Here is a 19,471-nt window from a genome sequence, read left to right on the forward strand (position 1 = left end):
AGTGCCAAGGAATCTATCATCCCAATATTCTCTTTTTATTTAAAAAAACCCAATTATTTTACAAAATCAGGAGTGATGTAGGACAGACATCACTGCCAGCTGATGTGTTTCAAATGCTGATTGTGTCAAACCACTGAAAGAATTGTATCTGGTGCAAGCTCACCAACAGCTTTATTATCCCCTACATGTTGTAGCCAACATTTTCAAATCCCCTTTTAGCCAGAAGGTGAGTTCTTTGCACGTAAACCATATGAGAAGAGAAGCACAGTGTCAGATTTTCCTTGCTCTGTCAGCACGTGGTCTGCCTCTGCTGCTCTGCAATATATTCTGCTGCATCAGATGCCAGGAACAGCTTTGATAGGACTTTCAATCCACAGTCCAGCGTGGGTATCATGGGGATGTCTGCTAATCTGCACAAATTCTCCTTTTCCCCCTAACCCCAGGGAGGCTGACTGTGAAAAACATAATCCTCGTCAGAAAGCCATGATTGTCTCTGCAAAGTGAATGGTAAATCAGGGGGAGGTGACAAGCGTTAACTCCACAGTGGTTTCCTCAGCCAGAGTGCAGGCTCTCACTTTACTTAGGTGTCTCCTTCCAGGGGAGATCATCAGATAATTTACTCCTTCCCTAGCAAGCAGCTCCTAGACACTGCAGTCTGGACCCAGTCCCAGCTCCAGTTTTGCACTGGTTGTGCTGAAATTTAATACCACAGTTTGCAACAAGCCTCCCCAAGCAGCAGGTGCAACAGACTAGTATGGTTTGTTGTTTTTTTTTTTTTCTTTTCCTGCACTGAGTTAAAACACAGGGAAATGAAACCTTCTGTTAGAGCTTAAACAATCTCACACAGTGACTGCTGAAACTGGGACCACAGGCAGCTGGGTGTTCCATGAAATGGGGACATGGCTGGCCTCTTGCCATCATACACTGCCTCCTGACAGCTCAGAGACTCACGGCAGTGAGTTACTGGTTACTGCACAAAAAAATAATGGCTACTGCACAAAAAAATCCAATTCAAATTAAGGAAGGAGTCTAAGTTTGTATAATGGAGCTGAAAAAAAAACCCCAACCTCAACAAAAACCAAAACCAAACAAAAACCCACCCCTGTAACAACAGCCAGAGCTTAGTCCTCTACACAAAAAAAGCTGCATTTAGACAGCTCAGCAGTGCTGGCAGGACAGACTCTCACGCTGCCACGCTGGCCTTCCACCCAGTAACCCTGCTGATTATGGAGTTGGTGTGACAAAACAACAAGCAAATCCCAGTCCCTCAAGATCACCCCATCTTTAGCCGAGTCTGTGCACTTTAGGTCCCTCTGCTGGCAGTCTGACTGGTAGGATTTTCAGCTCTCTGCTACCCATGTTTGACAGAAAACCTGTTCCCAAGTAAAATTTGAGCCAGCACAGAGAAACACTGCAGCCATGAAACCCTGCAGAGAATCCTGAGGCCTCACTAAGTTCCTCTAAATCGTGGCCACTCTGCTCATTGGGGAGGGTGAGGGAGCCACCAGGCCATGCTTCATCCCTTACACTGAAGCCCAGCACCAGTGGAACAAAGGCTATTTCAGCTGCTGGCCATGAAATAGCTCTTCTGGCTTCAGTAATTCTGGTGTGATGACCATCAAGCCAGATGTGCACACACCTCATTCTGTTAAGGGGAGCAGATGCCTCATGCTGGCAGCTCAGGCGAGCCCTTACCATGGCACGGGCTTCTCAGGGGCCAGATTTCATGGTTTGATCCATAAGGAAGCCTGAGAGCCTTGTGCTCTTTTATTTTAAGTCTAAATGAAATGGCTGGTGCCCAGTTACAAAACTTGAGAGGGTTCTGAGGACAATAATCCTTTACAAGAGCAGATTTGCAACCCAGATAAATCAGGGCAGGCTGATGACTGTCAGCTCCTGGTCCCTTGACCTACTAAGGGTTTCTCTGAGCTTGCAGCACTTCCTGATGGCAGATGTGGGAAGAGGGTGGTGTTTGGGTACTGGCCATCTCTTGAGAAAGTGGATCACAGTCAAAAGGCTACAAAATCACACATGTTACAAAGGTTGTGGATTTGTGGGTTGTGTGGCTGGACCTAAGGCACACCTGGGGTCAATACTGTCACCCCAGTAATATGGCCCAGAGTGGATTCATGAAGAAAAATAGAAGGCACATGACTGAGAAAGACATTGCCAATTCAACCTTTTCCTCAGACTGAAATTCTCTTTGCTCTGAGGTATATAGTTAGAGGGAGAAAAAAAATTAGCATTACGAACAACCTCAGGGAGCAGAGATGCCTCCCACAGCACGCTCTCTCTTGTGCTGGGGAGGCCCTCTGAGATACCATGCAACTCCACGCTCCAGCTCACCCTGCCCGCCTTCCCCGGCAGCAGCACACATCTCTGGAGAACAAACTGGAATCAGAGAGTGCACGTGGGTGAAAGGAAAGCCCCAAGTCCTTGATTTGGCAGCCCAGAGGGCAGAGTTCTGGGCAGCCACTGGCTCGGTGCCTTGCAGGCAGCACAGCCTCCTCTCCTGACAGCCCTTTACTTTGGTTTGCTTTGTTAATTTTTAAGGGAAACGGGGAGGGGGAAGGGGAGGGGTGTGTCTTTTTTCTTCTCTCCTTTTTTTTTTCCCTTTGTTACAATCCTTTGTGTTTATATTTGTCACTGTTGGGTGAAAATGTTCCCGTTGTGGCAAAAGGTGATTTTGGCCTCATGTTCCTCCCGGACATGATGAGTGCTCCGAAGCCGTGCTGGTGAGAGAAGGCGTAGCCAGAGCGGCGCGTGCTGGTCCGGCGCAGGCGCCGCTTGGGAGAGGGTGGAGGGGGCCTCTTTTTGGCTTCCTTGATCTTCAGCAGGACCTGGGAACCAGAAGAGAAGGCAGAAAAAGGGGAATCATTATTAACAAGCATCATTAAGTGCATCATTATTCGCAATCACAGCAGAAGAGGAGCAGAGAAAGTGAAACAAAAGCAGGGATCCGAAGGCAAAAATGAGGAAAGGGCATATTCTATTCTATTCTATTCTATTCTATTCTATTCTATTCTATTCTATTCTATTCTATTCTATTCTATTCTATTCTGTGTTAATGGCAGTAACATCTGTAAATCATGAGAGGGAATTATTTCCATGAATTCCCCACATTCCTGGTATGCCATGGCTGGGGTATGGCTGTAGGACTTTCAGTCAAATCACCCACAATGTGAAAGTCATCTCAACAAGTCAAAATTTCAGAAAACTAATAAAGAGACATTCAAGAACTGGCATATTTAATATAGAAAACAGACTACTAAAGGGAGTTTCTGATACATAAACTCTTTTTATGATTATAATGATAAATGTTATAGAATTATAGAATCATAGAATGGCCTGGGTTGGAAGGGACATTGAGGATCACCTCATTCCAACCCTGATGCCACTATATCAGTGTATCAATACCCCATGCAACCTGGCCTTGAATGCTTACAGGGATAATAGAGAGATTCCTGTATTCCTTGGCAGACAGGAAATAAATACTGCACTCTATTTGCAGGTAGTGGGTTTTCTGCTCCCAGGTGGGCACTGAGTTAATCTGCTGTCAAGAACCTTTTCAGAATGGGGCTGCCTAATGCAAGAGGCTGCTATTGAGAGCCTATGGCTCAACAGAACCCCCAGCTGCCAGACTCCTGTGCTTCTTGCTCAGCACAATGTCAGTGGCAGGTGCTTGGCCTCTCTAAACATCAGTCCTGTCTTCTGCCATCTGGGGGACTCCTTAGAGCTGGAAACCCACTCCTCTCCTGCGACCATTCACTTCCAAGAGGAGGCAGAGAAGTAATTTTATGCTAGAGAGAGAGGGATGCTCAGCCTCAGCAGTGAAGCTGGGATTCTGGGTGACAGCTGTGTTTGACTTCTGCTCAGCCCATTTTTACACCCCCCAACTGCCTTGAATTGTGTCCCAAGGACCTCCCTACCCAGCAGTCTTCTCTAGCACCGGCCTACCCCCTCTGTAAGGGCTGAGAATTCCCCTAACATGTTCTCCTACAGTCATCCGGAGGATGACCAGGGAGAGCGTCAACTACGGTGCCTTCCCCTGGGGCTGGGCTCTGATCCCGATTCGCAGCAGCTCAGCGCAGGGAGAGGAAGGAAGCACGAGGTGGCAGTAGCATTCAGCAAATGCTCCTGGTTGGAAGCAAGCCCGGGGAGCTCTGCGTGCGCTAATTTTCTTGAGGGGTCCCTTGGTTGCAGTGAGCAGTGCTCTCCCTGCCCACTCCATCACTCCCTGCCTCTCCTTGCCCTGGTGCCCTCATCTTCATATTCCCGGGGATGGGAGGAAAGCTGGTTCCAGAGGGGGCATACACCCATTGGCTACAAAAAGTAAATTCTGAAATAAGTAAAAAAATCCCCAGCAAACATATATTCCCTGGTGGAGGGTGAAAGCCTGTGGTCTGCCAGGCTAAAAACTGAGCAGCATTGGGGCAGGAGGAACATGCCACTCCTTTGCCACTGAGCCACAGCGCTTAAACCCTGCACCTAAAAATAGTGCAGCTTTCCTGCCTCAGAGCAGTCTAATCCACATCTAAATAATCTCAGCCTTGGTCCCAGCTGCAGATGGTTTGAACCGTGCCAAACCCAAATTCAATCCTCCTTCTCTGGGGCGTCAGGGACAGATGGATGGCAGCAGTTGCACGGACTCGGACGCACACCCCAGGAGATGCCAAGCCCATGCAATGTGGCTCCACGGTGAGCCTAGGCGTGGCAAGCAGGATTTCTGGTTTAATAAGGTGTCTCCTTACTTTGTCACTGGGAGTTGGCTTTAACTGAGCCTTCAGGAATCGAAAGCCAACCACGGGCAGCACGCAGAGGGTGATGCTGAGGAAGATGGCCAGCCACACGTTTGGCTGGCTGAGGGTGTTACGAGCCGTACCTGGAAAACAAACACATCATCAAAAGCAGCACCTCCCACCATTATTCCCTGTTGCTCTCTGTGATTTCAGAGCGCCTGGCAAACAGACCATAATACAAGGCAGGCATCGTCTCCAAGAGTGAAATAACTGGCTATAGAGAAAACTGCAAAGCCAGTGTCACTGTCTGAGATGAGCAAAGAGAAATGCAATGTCCAGACATGATAGCAGCAACAACCCAAGTGGACAAGAGTGTCAGAGTGAGTCTTTTCTCTCTGTGAAAAGTCAAATCACAGCAAAGGATTGATATAAACATTCAGGAGACCTTAAGCAGCAGCAGCCCAGGACTCCAGTGCAAAAGGAAGAATAATCCTTTCTTGCTTCCCAGCACCATTTCCTAAAGAATATGGAATACTGGCTCTGCCCAGCAGGCAATGGGAATCACAGCCCCTTGAGAGAGGAGCAAGTGTTGCTCTGGGGAGCTGCACAGACAGTGTTGTCTAATGGGGGTGTTGGCAGCACCACTGCCACGTGGTGGCATGTCATTGACACCTCCTTTGAAAACAAAGTGCTCAGTTCTGGCTTTTGCAAAACTGTGGGGATGTAAAATAGAACAAACAGTCTGCAAAACCCTCATTACAGGACTTAATGATGCTGGTGTTGGCAGTATATTTGCTGAATATTTTCTTTCCAGTTGGCCAAATTCTGCTGTAATACAACTTCAGTGAAATTTAAGTAAACAAGTTGTCTTAGTCCAGACTAGAAACACTTCCCTTAAAAATGGTTTCAAACTGGGACCTTATTGTGTTCCTCAGCATTATGCCTTCTTTGACCAATGTAGTAATAATAGAGCAGCAGATGAGATACCCCTGGCAAGTGAGTTAGAATCACCATAGAATCCTCAAGGTGGGTAGAGACCTTCAAGATAATCCAGTCCAACTGTCCACCTGCCCTGGGAAACTGAACAGACATTCTGACTTCTCTCACTCAGCATTTTTGATTCTTAAAGCCATCTCAAAGTGGATGTGATCATCTGCTTGAAAAATATGTTGCAAAAACTAGCCTACATCGCAGATATTTCTAAATTGGCTAAGCCCCTTATTGTTGCAGTGAAGACAGACAAAAGAAGTTTTTACTGAAAAAGTCAGTAAAAAATGAAGGCGTTGATTAATACAAAAATCTGAGACTTGAAATAAAAAGTGTTGGGATTTCATAAGTAAAGACTCATAACAATGTTGTATCTATATTGGCTATGGATGCACAGAGCTATTAAAAATATGTGAATTATTTTGAATTACTTTGCTTACATGTACGTACATGTTCTTCCTGGTCAAAGTCTCAGGAGATGGACTCATTTTTTTATCCTTCGCTTTTTGCACATGTTCAGAAATCTGTTATGTAAAATAACTACAAAGACCTGGTCACCACTGGTATGTTTTGTTGTTGGGGATTTTGCCATTTAACCTGGCAGAGGGCTCCCCATAATCACATGGCATTTTTCTCATGTCTGACTGGATGCTGCACTTCTACACCTTCCTATGCCAAAATGTTAACTTATTTACAAAGATCACACATCTACAAATAAGATGTTCCTATGTAGCTGTAAAAATTGGATATCTGGAACCCAAACATAGAAGAGCAGCAGAAACATTCCATCCAGCTCATTAGGTTTATTTAAAAGACAATTCTTATGACTGCATGGGAATCTTACACAAGGAAGGGAACATGGCACACATTCACCTGGATGGATGGGATTCAAAGGAAATCCCAGCAACCCTCAGAAATATCCTGGCATTTCTTGCAGAAAAGGTAACCAATATATCCTGAAATATACACGGAAATACTCGGAAGCCCTGCACTATGCCCATTCTGAGTGCAATCCAGATTTGTCCCAAGGCTTACCAATGAAGGGAAAGGAGGCTGTGAAGATCAGGTACATGCCGTCACTGTACATGGTGAAGGTGATAGCAAAATAAACAGAAAGGCTGCCCCAGATGAAGAACTGGTTGACAACTGTCCAGTAAGAGGTGTCCAAGCCAATCTGAAAGAACAGAGCAATGCAGCTATTGTCAGTGCCTTCCTGATTTAGCAGATCTGTGCTGAACACAGCTTGTCCTCTGCTTTGTACGTCTTCCCCTGAGAATGCTATTCATTCAAGCCTCAAGAAATAACAAGTCACAAATCATAAGATTCTGGGTAACCATTGAAGGCAAGATTACTACATTTATTACTACTGTTATTGCCCTCTTCTCAAGCATTCACTAGTTGCCAGTCCTGGAGACAGGATATTAAGGACTTTAAAGATCATCCTGTTCCAATCCCACTGCCATGGACAGAGACACCTTCCACTAGACCAGGTTGCTCAGAGCCCCATCCAGCCTGACCTTGAACACTTCCAGGGATAGGGCATCCACAGCTTCTCTGTGGATGTGCCTCAACACCCTCACAGGGAAGAATTTGTTCCTGGTATCTAACGTAAACACACTCTCATCTCAAAGCCAGTAACTCTTCTTCTGTTACGACATGCCCTTGTCAAAAGTCCCTCCCCAGCTTTCTTGTGGCCCCTGGGTAAGTACTGTGAAGCTGCAATGAGGTCTCCCTGGAGCCTTCTCTTCTCCAGACTGAACAATCCCAGTGCCCTCAGCCTCCTTAGCAGAGGTGCTCCAGCCCTCTGATCAACTTCATGGCCCTCCTCTGGACTTGCTCCAACAGGCCCTCATCCCTCTTATACTGAGGGCCCCAGAGCTGTACACAGTAAGTTCAAACAAGTCAGGCTTGATTTCCCCACTCCTTAGCTGTGATGTAGCACTGAAAGTTAGGAGAACAAGCCTGCAAAGACTTCAGACAGCAGGAACTGTTATCCAGGGAAGTGTGATTGATTGGTTTTCTTTTAAGAAATCTCTCTCATCCTGATGGTACCATCTGAATTTTCTACCACCAAGTCTTAGCTATTTCTTCCAGCAAGTTCAGGCTGCGTCACACATACATCATGCACTGGGCCAGGCTGCAGAGACATCTCCATAATGGAGAGCCTATAAATAACTGCCTGATGGCAGACAGACAGTCCTGTGCTTCAAACCCTTCCCATAGAACTAGAACATGTCCTTCTCTATTCCCTGCCTTAACTAATTTGTCTGTTATGACTGCAATCTTCCCAAGGCAAAGACTCTTCTTTCCTGTCACCCTGATCTTTTGCAACATACAGATCTCCTATTCTGTTGAACTGAGGAGACTAATCTGGTGAAAAGAGACTTTTTTTGCAAGAATGCATGATGCACTAGCAAATGCAATGCTGTCAATGGCCCTCCAGATGCTGCTATCGTGAAACAACTAATTCCTCAAAATATTACCTGGGATGCCTTACCTGTACAGACACCACGATCAGTAAGCAGGTCTGGGCCATCAGAGCAAAGGACTGGTAGTCAGCAATGGCCTTCCCATCACTCCTCATTGTATTGTACATGGCCCCATAGGGGATGAAGAAGAGGATGAGGGAGCTGTAGATCCCTTGCAACATGCACTTGACAAACACCACCTTGTTAAAGTAGAGGTTTTGCTGGCCAGGCACATATAGCTGAGGGAACAGCATGCTCCAGCGATCATCCACATCCTGAAAGCAGACAGGAGACAGTCAGATTTGCTGGCAGCTACCCAGCCAAAGACACAGACCCAGTCAGGGCTGCCATGTCCCTGTGACATGCATTTCCATGAGAAAAGGCATAGCACATAATTCACTCCATTGTGCTTACTGGCATGGCACATCCCAAGGTCACCTGGGCATATTTTCCATAAAGTATTTTACCTTCTTGTGCTAAAATAAATTTGACAGCTGATAAAAAAAGAAAGAATATACACTTCATCTAAAGCAAACTGAATAGTCTGTTCTACAGAGAATTGACTGGAAGCTAAGGGTTAGAAAATACCTCCCCACACAGACAAGGCTGTCTCACTTGGATCCCTAAAGTGTCCAGAGCGGAACACTGAACCACTGGAAAGCAGCCAATGCCTCTTCATTTAACTTGTAAAATGCATATAGGAGCAGCTTTATTTCTCCTTCGTCTTTCAAACAGAAACAGTGAGGTTGAAGTTTGGGTGAGATTACCACAGAAAGAACTCACTAGAAAGGCTGAACTTGCAAAATCTGGTTTCAAAGATCCAGTTAATTAATTGTTTTGTCTGGTCATTAGGAAGTCACTTGTCAGGGCTTCAGGAACACAGGTAGTAGGGTATGACTGCTCCAGGGGAGGGTTGCAATGGCACCTGGTGCTGTAGGCAGCAGCCTAACCCAAAAATCTCATCACACACTGAAACCTACAGGCCAAATCAGGGTAATCATATTTATCTCAACTCCCCGCTCCTCACAGGACTACTTAAACCCAAATTATATGACTAGAAGGGAATACACCTTCTCTCTGATGCATCTTTTTTTTTTGTGATTTAAGTCCTCTCTGTCAGATTATTATTTCAGGGGTTACCATGGTATGTAGCCAAAAGGTCAGCTGCTTTTGCTTCATGGAACCAGCTCAAAATACTTGGACACAAAAGCCCTATGAATAAAATCCCCAAAGTGATGACAGAAACAGTACCTGATCAAAGAGACTCATTCCTAGCACTGGGAGAGAGGTATAAACCAAATTGTAAAGTGTAATGAACCACTCATCATAGACCGTCTGGGAAAAAAACAAAAACAATACAAGTGAAGTTAGCAAAATTTCTTTGAAAGTATATGCAATTACTTTCTGCAACACCTTGGTTTGAGTTGTTAGTGAGACAAAAGAGATGAGATGACTCAAACTCAGCATCCCTAAAGAGGGGAAGGATCACTTTATGCCAACCCAGCCTGCTGAGCACCCACTGCTGGCTTAGCCAGAGCAGGATCCTTCTGCCCCACCCTGGACCCCCAGCCCCTGATATCTACAATTCCCACGTCTGTGTTTGGTTGGAGGCTGGTTTGCCATGAACCAACACCAGTTTTTTCACTCTGGATGTGTTCCTCTGGCAAGCTCCTGATGCCCACAGGTATCTCAGGTTAAACTGTTTGCTCCAAATATGCTAACAGCACAAGCATAAATCTTACAAGATCTGCACCAAACTCTAATCTGTGTTATCAGCTGACGGTTGCAATCACTTTGAATACTTTTGAAAATCCTACAAGTGAGGTATGTGCTTCATAATATACCTAAATGCCAGAGAAGGTTTATACTGGATATCAGGAAAAAAAAAATCTTCATTTAAAGGATGGTCAGTGTTTAAAAAACATGTGGATGTGGCATTGGGGGACATGGTTTAGTGGTGAACATGGCAGTGTTGGGTTTATGGTTGGACTTGATGATCTAGGAGGTATTTTCCAACCTTAATGATTATATGATTAAATAACAGATATATTCTGTCTCCAGGCATCCGTCCTCCAGCAGCAGCAAGAGCTGCTGTAATGGAGGCAGCAATAGCTGCTTTACACCCATGTGGCTGAAGAATACAGACCTGAGTTTGTTCAGTGAGGTGGGAGGAATGGCTTAGTTTATTTCCTTGTAAAATGTTTCCAGATACTTCACTTGAAAATGCTGGATGTAGACTTATAGAATGGTTTTGGTTAGAAGAGTGCTGTAAAATTCATCTAAACCAGCGTCCCTCCAATCAGCACAGACATCTTCAACTAGGTCAGGTTGCTCAGAGCCCCATCCAACCTGACCTGGAATGTTTCCAGGAAGGGGGCATCAATCGCCTCTCTGGGCAATTTCTGTCAGTGTTTTACAAACATAGTTGCAAAAAACTTCTTTGTTGTATCATCACCCTTTGTCGTATTGCAACAGGCCATGCTAAGAAGTTACTCTTAGCATGAAGTGCTCTTGTAGCACTTTCAGCTACTGAAAAGTACTCTAAGATCTCCCTGGAACTTTCTCATCTGCCAGCTGAACCAGCCCTCCACCCTCAGCCGCCTTCACAGCAGAGCTGCTGCCCTCTGACCATCTCCACATCCCTGACGAAACCAAAGCCAGACCTACCTGTGCTGAGAAGCCAGAGAAGAAGCCATACCAGAAATGCACCAAGGTGAAGGCAAAGTTCTTGTAGAAGAAGTACTTGAGGAACTTGCACATGCGGATGTAGGACCACCGTCCGTGGACCAGGAGCAGGCGCTGCAGATAGCGGAACTGCGCGAAGGAGAAGTCACTGGACAGGACCGCCTGCATCCCCTCCTGGCCACTGATGCCAACCCCGATGTGGGCAGCTGCAACAAGAAGGTCACATCATTACACCGAGAGTTTTCACTGCCTCATTTTTAAAATTCATTGTTTGAAATGAATTATCCAGCACTGAATACCGTGTTACTTCCCTCACAGCCTTCATAGAAAGTCAGAATGAAAAATTATTAAAATATAAAAAAACTTTTGGAGCACTAATTCCTTTAGCAGCACTATGATTTTGGCTCTGTGGTACATTTCCCATAAGTGGGCTTTTATTATTTGAATGAAATTATGGGTTCAGTGACAGTTTATGGTTTTTTTTCTGAATGCTTTCCAGCAGCACAAACACTGTTGTTTATAACGGCTGCTATTATGAAACAATAACTTAAATTTATATTGACGTGTGACTTTTATTTGACATGCATGCATGTCCTTCCAGGAGCCTTAAAACATCATCCCAGACAGGCAAAATCTTCAAACCATTTTAAATTTTCTCAGACACTGTGCTAAAAGGCAGACTGTAGCCTTTTTATGTTTCCTAGGCTTTATTAGTTTAATCAAATAATAAGATAGAAGAGTCACTTTTTTTTTAATAGTAACTTGCATTTATTAAACATGGACATAAGTTTAACGTGGCAGCTAATTATACAGCTTTAACTAGTGAATACTATCTTAATGGCTGAAGGTTGGTTAGATTCAGATGTTTCCACTGAACTGAATTGATAAACCCCATAGTCTCAATCCTCTTGTGGGGGGAATGGATTAGTTTCTAATTATTATGTACCCTTTAACTTTCTTCTCCTTTCTTTGCTGACTGCCTGACTTGTCTCTCTTGAAGCTCTCTACTTAGCCTTTTCTTTCTTAATTAAGAGGCTCCAGTTAATCAATTCTTGCAAATTAACACAAGGAATATTAGCAATAGGTCTGTCTGAATAATCTTAATTTAATTATACCTAGTTAGGACTTTTTTTCATAAATTCACTGAGGTAATGCAGCATCAAATGATTCTCAAGGATGGAGAGGCCTGGAAGCCTACCATCTGTAACTCAAGGGAGATAATTAACAATCAGTCCTGACGCAAATAAGTGCTGAAAAAAAGCACCCCACATAATATTATACAGAATATTTACAGGCACAAAGATTTTATTTCTGCTTTGAGTCAGGCCCTCTATGATCCAAACTGTTTGTTATACACATTGCCCTTGTGATGGTGGCAGTGCAGACACACTGATTAACACATCACAGCCCAAGTGGGCTTTCATAGACTCATAGGGCCATTTAGGTTGGAAAAGACTTTTAAGATCATCAAGACCAACCATTTTTTCTGCTCTAAGGGAGAAACAAAAAAACAGGCACTTGGTGCAATCTTAGCTCCTGAAGGAGCCTGGTGTGACCCACAAGGCTGGAGACACAACTAACCTGTAGTGACAGTGCTCTGTAGAGATCTGTCAAAATCTGGGACACAGACACATGTTTCTACAAAGAGGGTGGTACAGGAGGTGCTCAGATACGTGTTCCCGCTGCTAGCCTCCCTCAGAGAGCAAACACCTCTTTGAGTCAGTCTGCTACAGCATGCTGGCTGTCGGCCATCACTCACTTTTGATCATGCTGACATCATTGGCACCGTCTCCAATCGCCAGGGTCACAGCCTTCTTGTACTTCTTCACCAGCTCCACCACCTGGGCCTTCTGCAGGGGAGTCACCCGGCAGCAGATCACCACTTTGCACATGCAGGCAGTTCTCACCAGCTCCAGCTCCAGGTTCCCTTCCAGCGCGTAAGCCTGGAAAGGAGGAAAGGGAGCACTCAGGGCAGGCTCGCAGCAGCTCCTGGCCTGACCAAGAGGGTGCAGCGAGGTGGCCACGACAGCTGAGCTCTCCCTTACACCAGTGTGGGTGAATCTGTCCACCCAGTCGCCCAGAGCATCCACACTGCACATCCACAGTGCCCCCTACACCTACAAGGTTACACTTTGGGTGCACCACATCTGGGTATGCACCACATCTGGGTATGCACCACATCTGGGTATGAAAAACAGCTGGGCATGCGCAGCACCTGCTCTGGCTGATGTAACCTGACAGAGGGCAGAAGTGTCAAGCACTAAAAGCAGGAAGCTGGTGCAGGGCCTGAGACAGCCTTGTCTATCTCCATGTGAGAGAGTCTCTGCTCATCCCTCTTGGATTACTATTTAAGCTCTGGGAGATAAATAGGAAAGACTTCAATTTGTTAAGTGCCTAATTAAAAAAAAAAACGTGCAAAAAGTTAAGCTCAGGTGGGCATGACACAGCAAAACACAAAACTAAGGAGAAGGCTGCTTTACTCTGAGTGCTGACCTTTAAAATCAGTCAGCTGTGTTATTTCTATTTGAGAAGCACTGAGATAATTGGATGTCTAGTCACCCCTCCAGCTCTTCATGAGGAGGAGGGAGCAGTGTGAGCTTTTCAAATTTCTTTCAGATCATGCTTTATGACACTGCTCTTTGTTGTCTCTTTTTAGCAGACATGTACGGAAGGAATCTACAAGGCCCACTCCTGCTCAGAGCCATCACAGCAGGGCCCACTGCCTTGTCTGTGTAAGGCAGACAGTCCTTGGGTCACATGGTCTTTCTTTTTGAAACAGAGAGCTGTGAGTCACCAGTGTCCCCTTTTTCCTCTGTCATGGCAGCAGGCTTCCTCAACAAGAGACCCTTTCATGGTTCAGCCTGGGTACTGCTGGTCCATGCAGCCAGAGATGGCTTTTGCCTCAATATCCTCGCTGCACAGCACCAGCAAAATGTTACCACTTTGTGTATTAATGGTGCAGCTGCATACAAATAAAGTGGCATGATGATGCCATTAAGGTTGCTGACAATTTTCTGTTCACTGCTTTCTTCAGGCAACACCATATGTGTGCATAGCCCAGCACTGCCCTCCCACCCCTCAACAGGCAGGGATAGAGCACTGAGCAGGTGCTGTGTGTGGGACAGTATCACACCATTGTTCAAGCTTGCAGAAATAAATAAATGACATCTAGATTTGTCTGCCCTGTCCTCCTGGTCCCCATGGAGGAGAAAGACATAATCTTGGTGAAGCCCATTGTGTCTACTGTGGGGACTGGCTGCTCCCACACAGCCCAGATTGTGTGGGACAAATCCCCTTGCCAGGGTGTAGGTTAGTGTGTGTTTTTCCAGGAATACAAAGAAAGCTTTGCCATCACTGCCAGAGGTGTTCTGCTAGCACAGCACTCGGGCTGCTCAGCAGGCTGAAGGGAAGGAGGAGGAACAGGCAAGGGGCTTCCAGCTGATGTCCATGCAATGCACATGGACCAAACCTCTGACAGACCTCTTGTCCTCTTGGCAGTGGGAATTTAAAGGAGATTATGGTCCTGGAGTTCAAGGGGAAGTGAGTGTAAAAGAGGGAGAAAGGGTACTTAACAACCTAGGCACTGTCTGACAGTGTTTGGAGTCTATACACATGGCACATGAGCCAAAAGTAGAGAAAGATGAAATTTTCTTTTTTTTCTGGGCTCATGTAGAGCTGGCAGTGAAAATTTCTGGGTTGTCATTAAGAAAGGTAGCAACCACAGGGAACAGAAGCACCTTGTTTCTGGGAGGCAGCACCTCCCAGAACTTTCTAAATATGTCTATTTGCTATGTCTATTTGCTTTCACGGAGATCTGGGAAAGTAAAATACAACCGATAAATAAACCTGACATAAATTACATGTTCCTCACAGACAGGCTTGAATTGATCTAAGTTGTTTTTTCTTTCCTCTAACTGGTTCTAAAATATTTCTAATATAGATAATTTATTGCAGAGTTTCACTGTTCTCACCAGGAAGACATTTCACCCAGAACTCTCTTATCTCAGTTTAATTCCATTACTTTGTTTACCTGTTTTAATTTTGAAGAGTATTACCAAGACTGATCAGTGTTCTCCAGGCTCAGAAATCCCAAGTGGCTCAGTTTCCCCCATGCTTTCCAGATTATGCCTGACTCAGATGTCTTTGTTCTCTCTCCCAGCCTAGTGTTACCTGCTCTCTTTCTAAGCAGTTAATGCAAACACTGAGCATCAAATAGATGTGGGATAACCCTCTGCAGATGACAGCTTAAACTGTTGTTTAAGACCAACAGTGAGGCCTTCAGAGTCACGCTTCCCAAGCAGTCTTTAATCTGTCACAATTTCATCTAAAGTGTATTGCTTCAGTTTGTTCAAAGAACATTGTGGGAGAGAGTATCAATATATTGGTTAAGTCATATTATCTATATCCTATAAATTAAGCATATCTGTTTTCAGCTATATTTAGTAGAATATGTCCTTGGCATTGAAACCCACGTCTCATGTTATCTTCTTGCTGCAAACACAAACCTTGTTATTTTTCTAGTATGTTTCCAGAAATTAAATGTGATCCAGCGACTCTATCCCTCTTGTTCATCAAAGATCAAGGCCAGCTGTTCTCTGTTCCTGAAACATCTTCTGAAACATAGTCTGTCACCTTTGATGTCTCAGATAACCACTGAACCTAGTCTTCAATAAGGGGGAAAAAAACCCTTGCCCTCTAGAATTGAATTTTTAAAGCATTTTTGAGACTCTCAGTATGTCTTGCAGTAAGTTTTTCAGGGAACTCATCCCTAGCAAGGTTCTGAACATTCCTTACCAGGCTGTGGCCAGTGATAACCAGACCGTACACCCCATTTGCTTGCTCATCAGGTATAATTATTTGCTTTTTTGAAGATTTTTCAAACTGAATGTTGATTTCATCACTGTCCAGAAAGGAGTCTGGCTTCATCTTTTTTCTTGCATTCCTAAAAAAAAAAAAAAAAAAAGAAAAGAAACGAGGATAATAATGAAAATCTGAAAACCTGCAAATATATATATATGTTTTGTAAGAGCAACAAATCTGAAAACCTGCAAATATATATATGTTTTGTAAGAGCAACTTTATGAAAACAAAAAATCAATGCTTCTTTTTGATAATTCAGTCCAATTTTTACTGTATCCCTACAACAATATGCATTGCTTGGCTGCTGCTGTCTGCACAGATCATGCCCATCTCTGAAACTCTAACAAAGTGTAGCTAAACTTCTGCTGATTTTAAGTCAAACAAACCATCTGAGTGCAATGAAGGATGGTATCCCAAAAGACATCCAGTTGTCTGAGCAGGTTGTCTGGCAGCCATCTACTCTAAAAGAAAAGGACTGCAAACCTTTCCCATTTTCCACCTTTACCTAAGAACCTGTGGCTACAGAGGAGGTGAGGAATGAAGGTAAGTTCTCAGATACTGCCAAAAAAGTATCCAGACAAAAGACATTCCCAGACAAAGGACAGCAATGTGAATAAATAGTAAGAGCAGCACAGCAACAGCATAGCTCAAACCTGGAGCCAAAGCCTTTGTAGCTCAGGATCCCTTGGTCAATTTCAGCTGATACTCCCTATCTGACTCTGCTTTTAAAAGTTTAAGCCTTTATGTAATTTGAGCTCTTGGATCAAGAAGTTTCAGCATTTACTCTCAGAGGAGATTTCTACATGGTGTTTAGCCTCTGGATCTTCCAGGGAGGCAGCTCTCCCTTATCTAAAGGAGAGCTGAATGAACTCCAACAAGGAAAGCTGACAGGGAAAAGGAAGGTGGAATGATGCAAAATACAAATACTGCTAGTGCACAGCACTGAAACTGTTTTTCAGCCATTTACCTCAGCTCATTCAGTACGTCATCAGATGTGCTGCCTTCAATAATGAAAACTTCTTCCATGTCATCATGCAGCAAGTTGCAGGAGTAACCAATATTCATTGCTGTCTCTGGGAAAGGTAAACCAGGAAGATAATCCATCTCAGCAGCTCCAAATTCACCCACTTCTGTGGCCTTTTTTGTTCATATGACAAAAGCTCTCTTTCTGACTCAAAAGAGATTGGAGCCTTTCAGAGTCAACAGTAAAAGAGCCAGGAGAGTCACTTTAATGGATGTAGCAGCAAATTTGACTTCAGAAGACCACAGGAAAAAAAATAACTCTACCAAAATGAAATAGCTTAAAATACCCTTTGATTGATATATTTGGTGTAACAAAAAAACATTTTATGCTGATACAAAATTTTTTTTTGGGATTTTTAACTTGGCCTCTCCCTGCTTCCAGAAAAGCCCCAAACCACAGCTCTGAAAAAGAATATGGACATTTTGTTCATAAAATTCTGGAAAAGATATTTTGGTATTTTATAGCAAAACTATTGCATTTGGAACATGACAAAATGAAGTGTTTCATTTTTCTCAAAAATTCTCTGCTCGTGTCTTGGATGAAATTATTTGCAAACACTTATGACCCCCCTGAAACACCATTGTTTCAGTGAAAATACTATATCTCCAAAAGAATTCACTGCAGTCTATTTGCTGTTCTTTCCACCTCCAAAAGCCTATGTTTCCTCCATTTCTATTTGGGATTATAAGAGCCAGAAACAAGTTGAAATGCACCCAACATCCACTTTAATATTAAAGTTTCTGGAAAGCAGGACAAGGTTTTTTCCACCTTCTTCACCTGAATGATCAACTGGATGAAGGTGGCACCTTTTCACAGCTTATGTCAGGAGCCATGGGATGCTTACTGCCACCTCTCTGAAGGCGAAGGATGCTGCCTTCACCCTGCTTCCATTCTCATGACAGAAATTAAGGACAGACAGGAGCTAGTCATCTGGTCTAATTCCAGTTAACTGAAATTTTGCATATGAAGCAAAGCTGAGTAAGTTTGTCTTCTGTGCAGTTTTCAAAGACTTGAGGACACAGGCCCTAGCAGAACCACCCCATCAGTGGAGAAGAAGAGAAGTGGCCAAAGCTGTAGTGCCTTTACCTTGCTTATCTCCAGTGAGAACCCATATCTTGATGTTGGCTTTGGCAAGAGTCTCAATTGTCTGTGGGACCCCATCTTGTAGCTTGTCCTCTATGGCTGTGGCACCTAGCAGCTTAACAGAAATGGCAGGGAACTAGTTAAATCCTCCCACTGCTACTGAAGGAGAAAGCATTAAACCTAATTATTTAAGCAAACACAAACGAAATCCCCAGGAATAAGGTTGTACTGATTGCCATTCTTCCTCAGCAAACTTATTGTACAGAGTACAGCCCTGATCCTGCAGATGTTCTAGGCTCTAATCTCCCCAGGCTCTGATGGATTATCCATATGTGTGAAATTATTTGGAAGAATGTTTGCAGAGCTACAGGTCTGTGTTGCTCCATGTGTTCCCTTCACAGCAGATAGAGCTTTAACAGAGGGACAAAGACACTCTGGATCTGTGTCCCCAGACCTCCTCTGCTGTGGAACTGGATCCTAGCTGTGCTGTACTGCAGGTGTCACACGGCTGCTAAACATCTTCTCCAGCCCTTAACAGACCTGTGCCCACCCCTGGTCCACACTGTCACACAGCTACACCACGGACTGCTCAGGACACAAACCTTCATTATTTTTAATTGTACTGCTTTTTCTGATGTTTGAAGGTAGTTGGTGGCTTTAACCTGTCATCAGAGAGACATGGAGGTTTCACTGCTACCACCAACCTCCTGCTGCTTGGAGACTAAATTCAGAGGTTGGCTTTAAGCCTGGGATCCCTTTTGGCATCCTGAGATGTCCATAATACATCAGCTATGAGCGTTATCAATGTAAGTAACAGCTCTGAGGGAACTTCTCTACAGAGTCCTCTAAACTGTACAATCCCTGTTTTACAGTAGTTCCTGATCCAGCTAGAGACCATGCAACTTCCAAAGGCCAGCCTCTCCCTAGCTCACACTTGCTTCTTCCCTGAGCACTGCTGGCATCTGGGCAAACAGCTAATGGAAGGAGCAAAGGTGTCTGCCAGGATTTCTGGGGTTTCAAGAAAGCACTGCCACGAGTGCAAAAGCTGGATTGCTTCTCTTCAGATTGCACACATGCTTTTCATTCATTATTCATGGCTCTAAAACATAGGCAAATCCTCCAGGGCATTTAAAAACTGTAACTACACGTAGGGAGAGAAGAATGACCCAAAGATCACAGTTTAGCTTAATTTCAAATTGACACAAACATGTTCATGGATATCATCTACCCATCCTGCCCAGGGCTGGAAGAACAAAGGAGACACTCTCATGGGCACTGGAAATTATTCACTGCCTGCCATATCAAAGGCTGGAAAATAGATCAGTCATTTGCACATACAAAGGATATCTATGAAATATTTGTGTCCACGTCATCTCCTGTAGGCTCTGGTATGTCACTTCATCATGAGAAAGCTACTCTGACACCCATGGGAGTTAAAATAAAATCATCCCCTTGAACTGGTGGCTGACACCCCAGTTATGGGCTCCTGATGGAGGTGCCAGGGAACACCCAGGGCTGCCATGTTCTGACCTGCTCCTGTCACACAGCCCACTGTTGCAGAGCTGTTTGCAGAGCAGTGTTTACCAAAGTCATTCTGAGCTGTTTATTGACAAACCACCACCCTC

General features: G+C 44.4%; 1 protein-coding gene across 3 annotated transcripts in view; it reads right to left on the reverse strand.

The window, feature by feature from the left end:
• Positions 1–14: 14 nt before the first annotated feature.
• Positions 15–19,471, reverse strand: part of LOC132322419 (phospholipid-transporting ATPase ID-like) — an 85,335-nt gene continuing 65,878 nt past the window's right edge. For all 3 annotated transcript variants that reach the window (XM_059836897.1, XM_059836896.1, XM_059836898.1), the window contains 10 exons: positions 17,850–17,961; positions 16,707–16,812; positions 15,674–15,821; positions 12,639–12,822; positions 10,862–11,085; positions 9,446–9,529; positions 8,224–8,469; positions 6,762–6,900; positions 4,752–4,882; positions 15–2,840 (listed from right to left, as the gene is read on the reverse strand). In XM_059836897.1, coding sequence (XP_059692880.1) covers positions 2,619–2,840; positions 4,752–4,882; positions 6,762–6,900; positions 8,224–8,469; positions 9,446–9,529; positions 10,862–11,085; positions 12,639–12,822; positions 15,674–15,821; positions 16,707–16,812; positions 17,850–17,961 — 1,596 coding nt within the window. In that variant the 3' untranslated portion in view covers positions 15–2,618. The remainder of the gene's footprint in view (positions 2,841–4,751; positions 4,883–6,761; positions 6,901–8,223; positions 8,470–9,445; positions 9,530–10,861; positions 11,086–12,638; positions 12,823–15,673; positions 15,822–16,706; positions 16,813–17,849; positions 17,962–19,471) is intronic.

The sequence above is a fragment of the Haemorhous mexicanus genome, chromosome Z, assembly GCF_027477595.1.
Source record: "Haemorhous mexicanus isolate bHaeMex1 chromosome Z, bHaeMex1.pri, whole genome shotgun sequence".
Lineage (NCBI taxonomy): Eukaryota > Metazoa > Chordata > Aves > Passeriformes > Fringillidae > Haemorhous > Haemorhous mexicanus.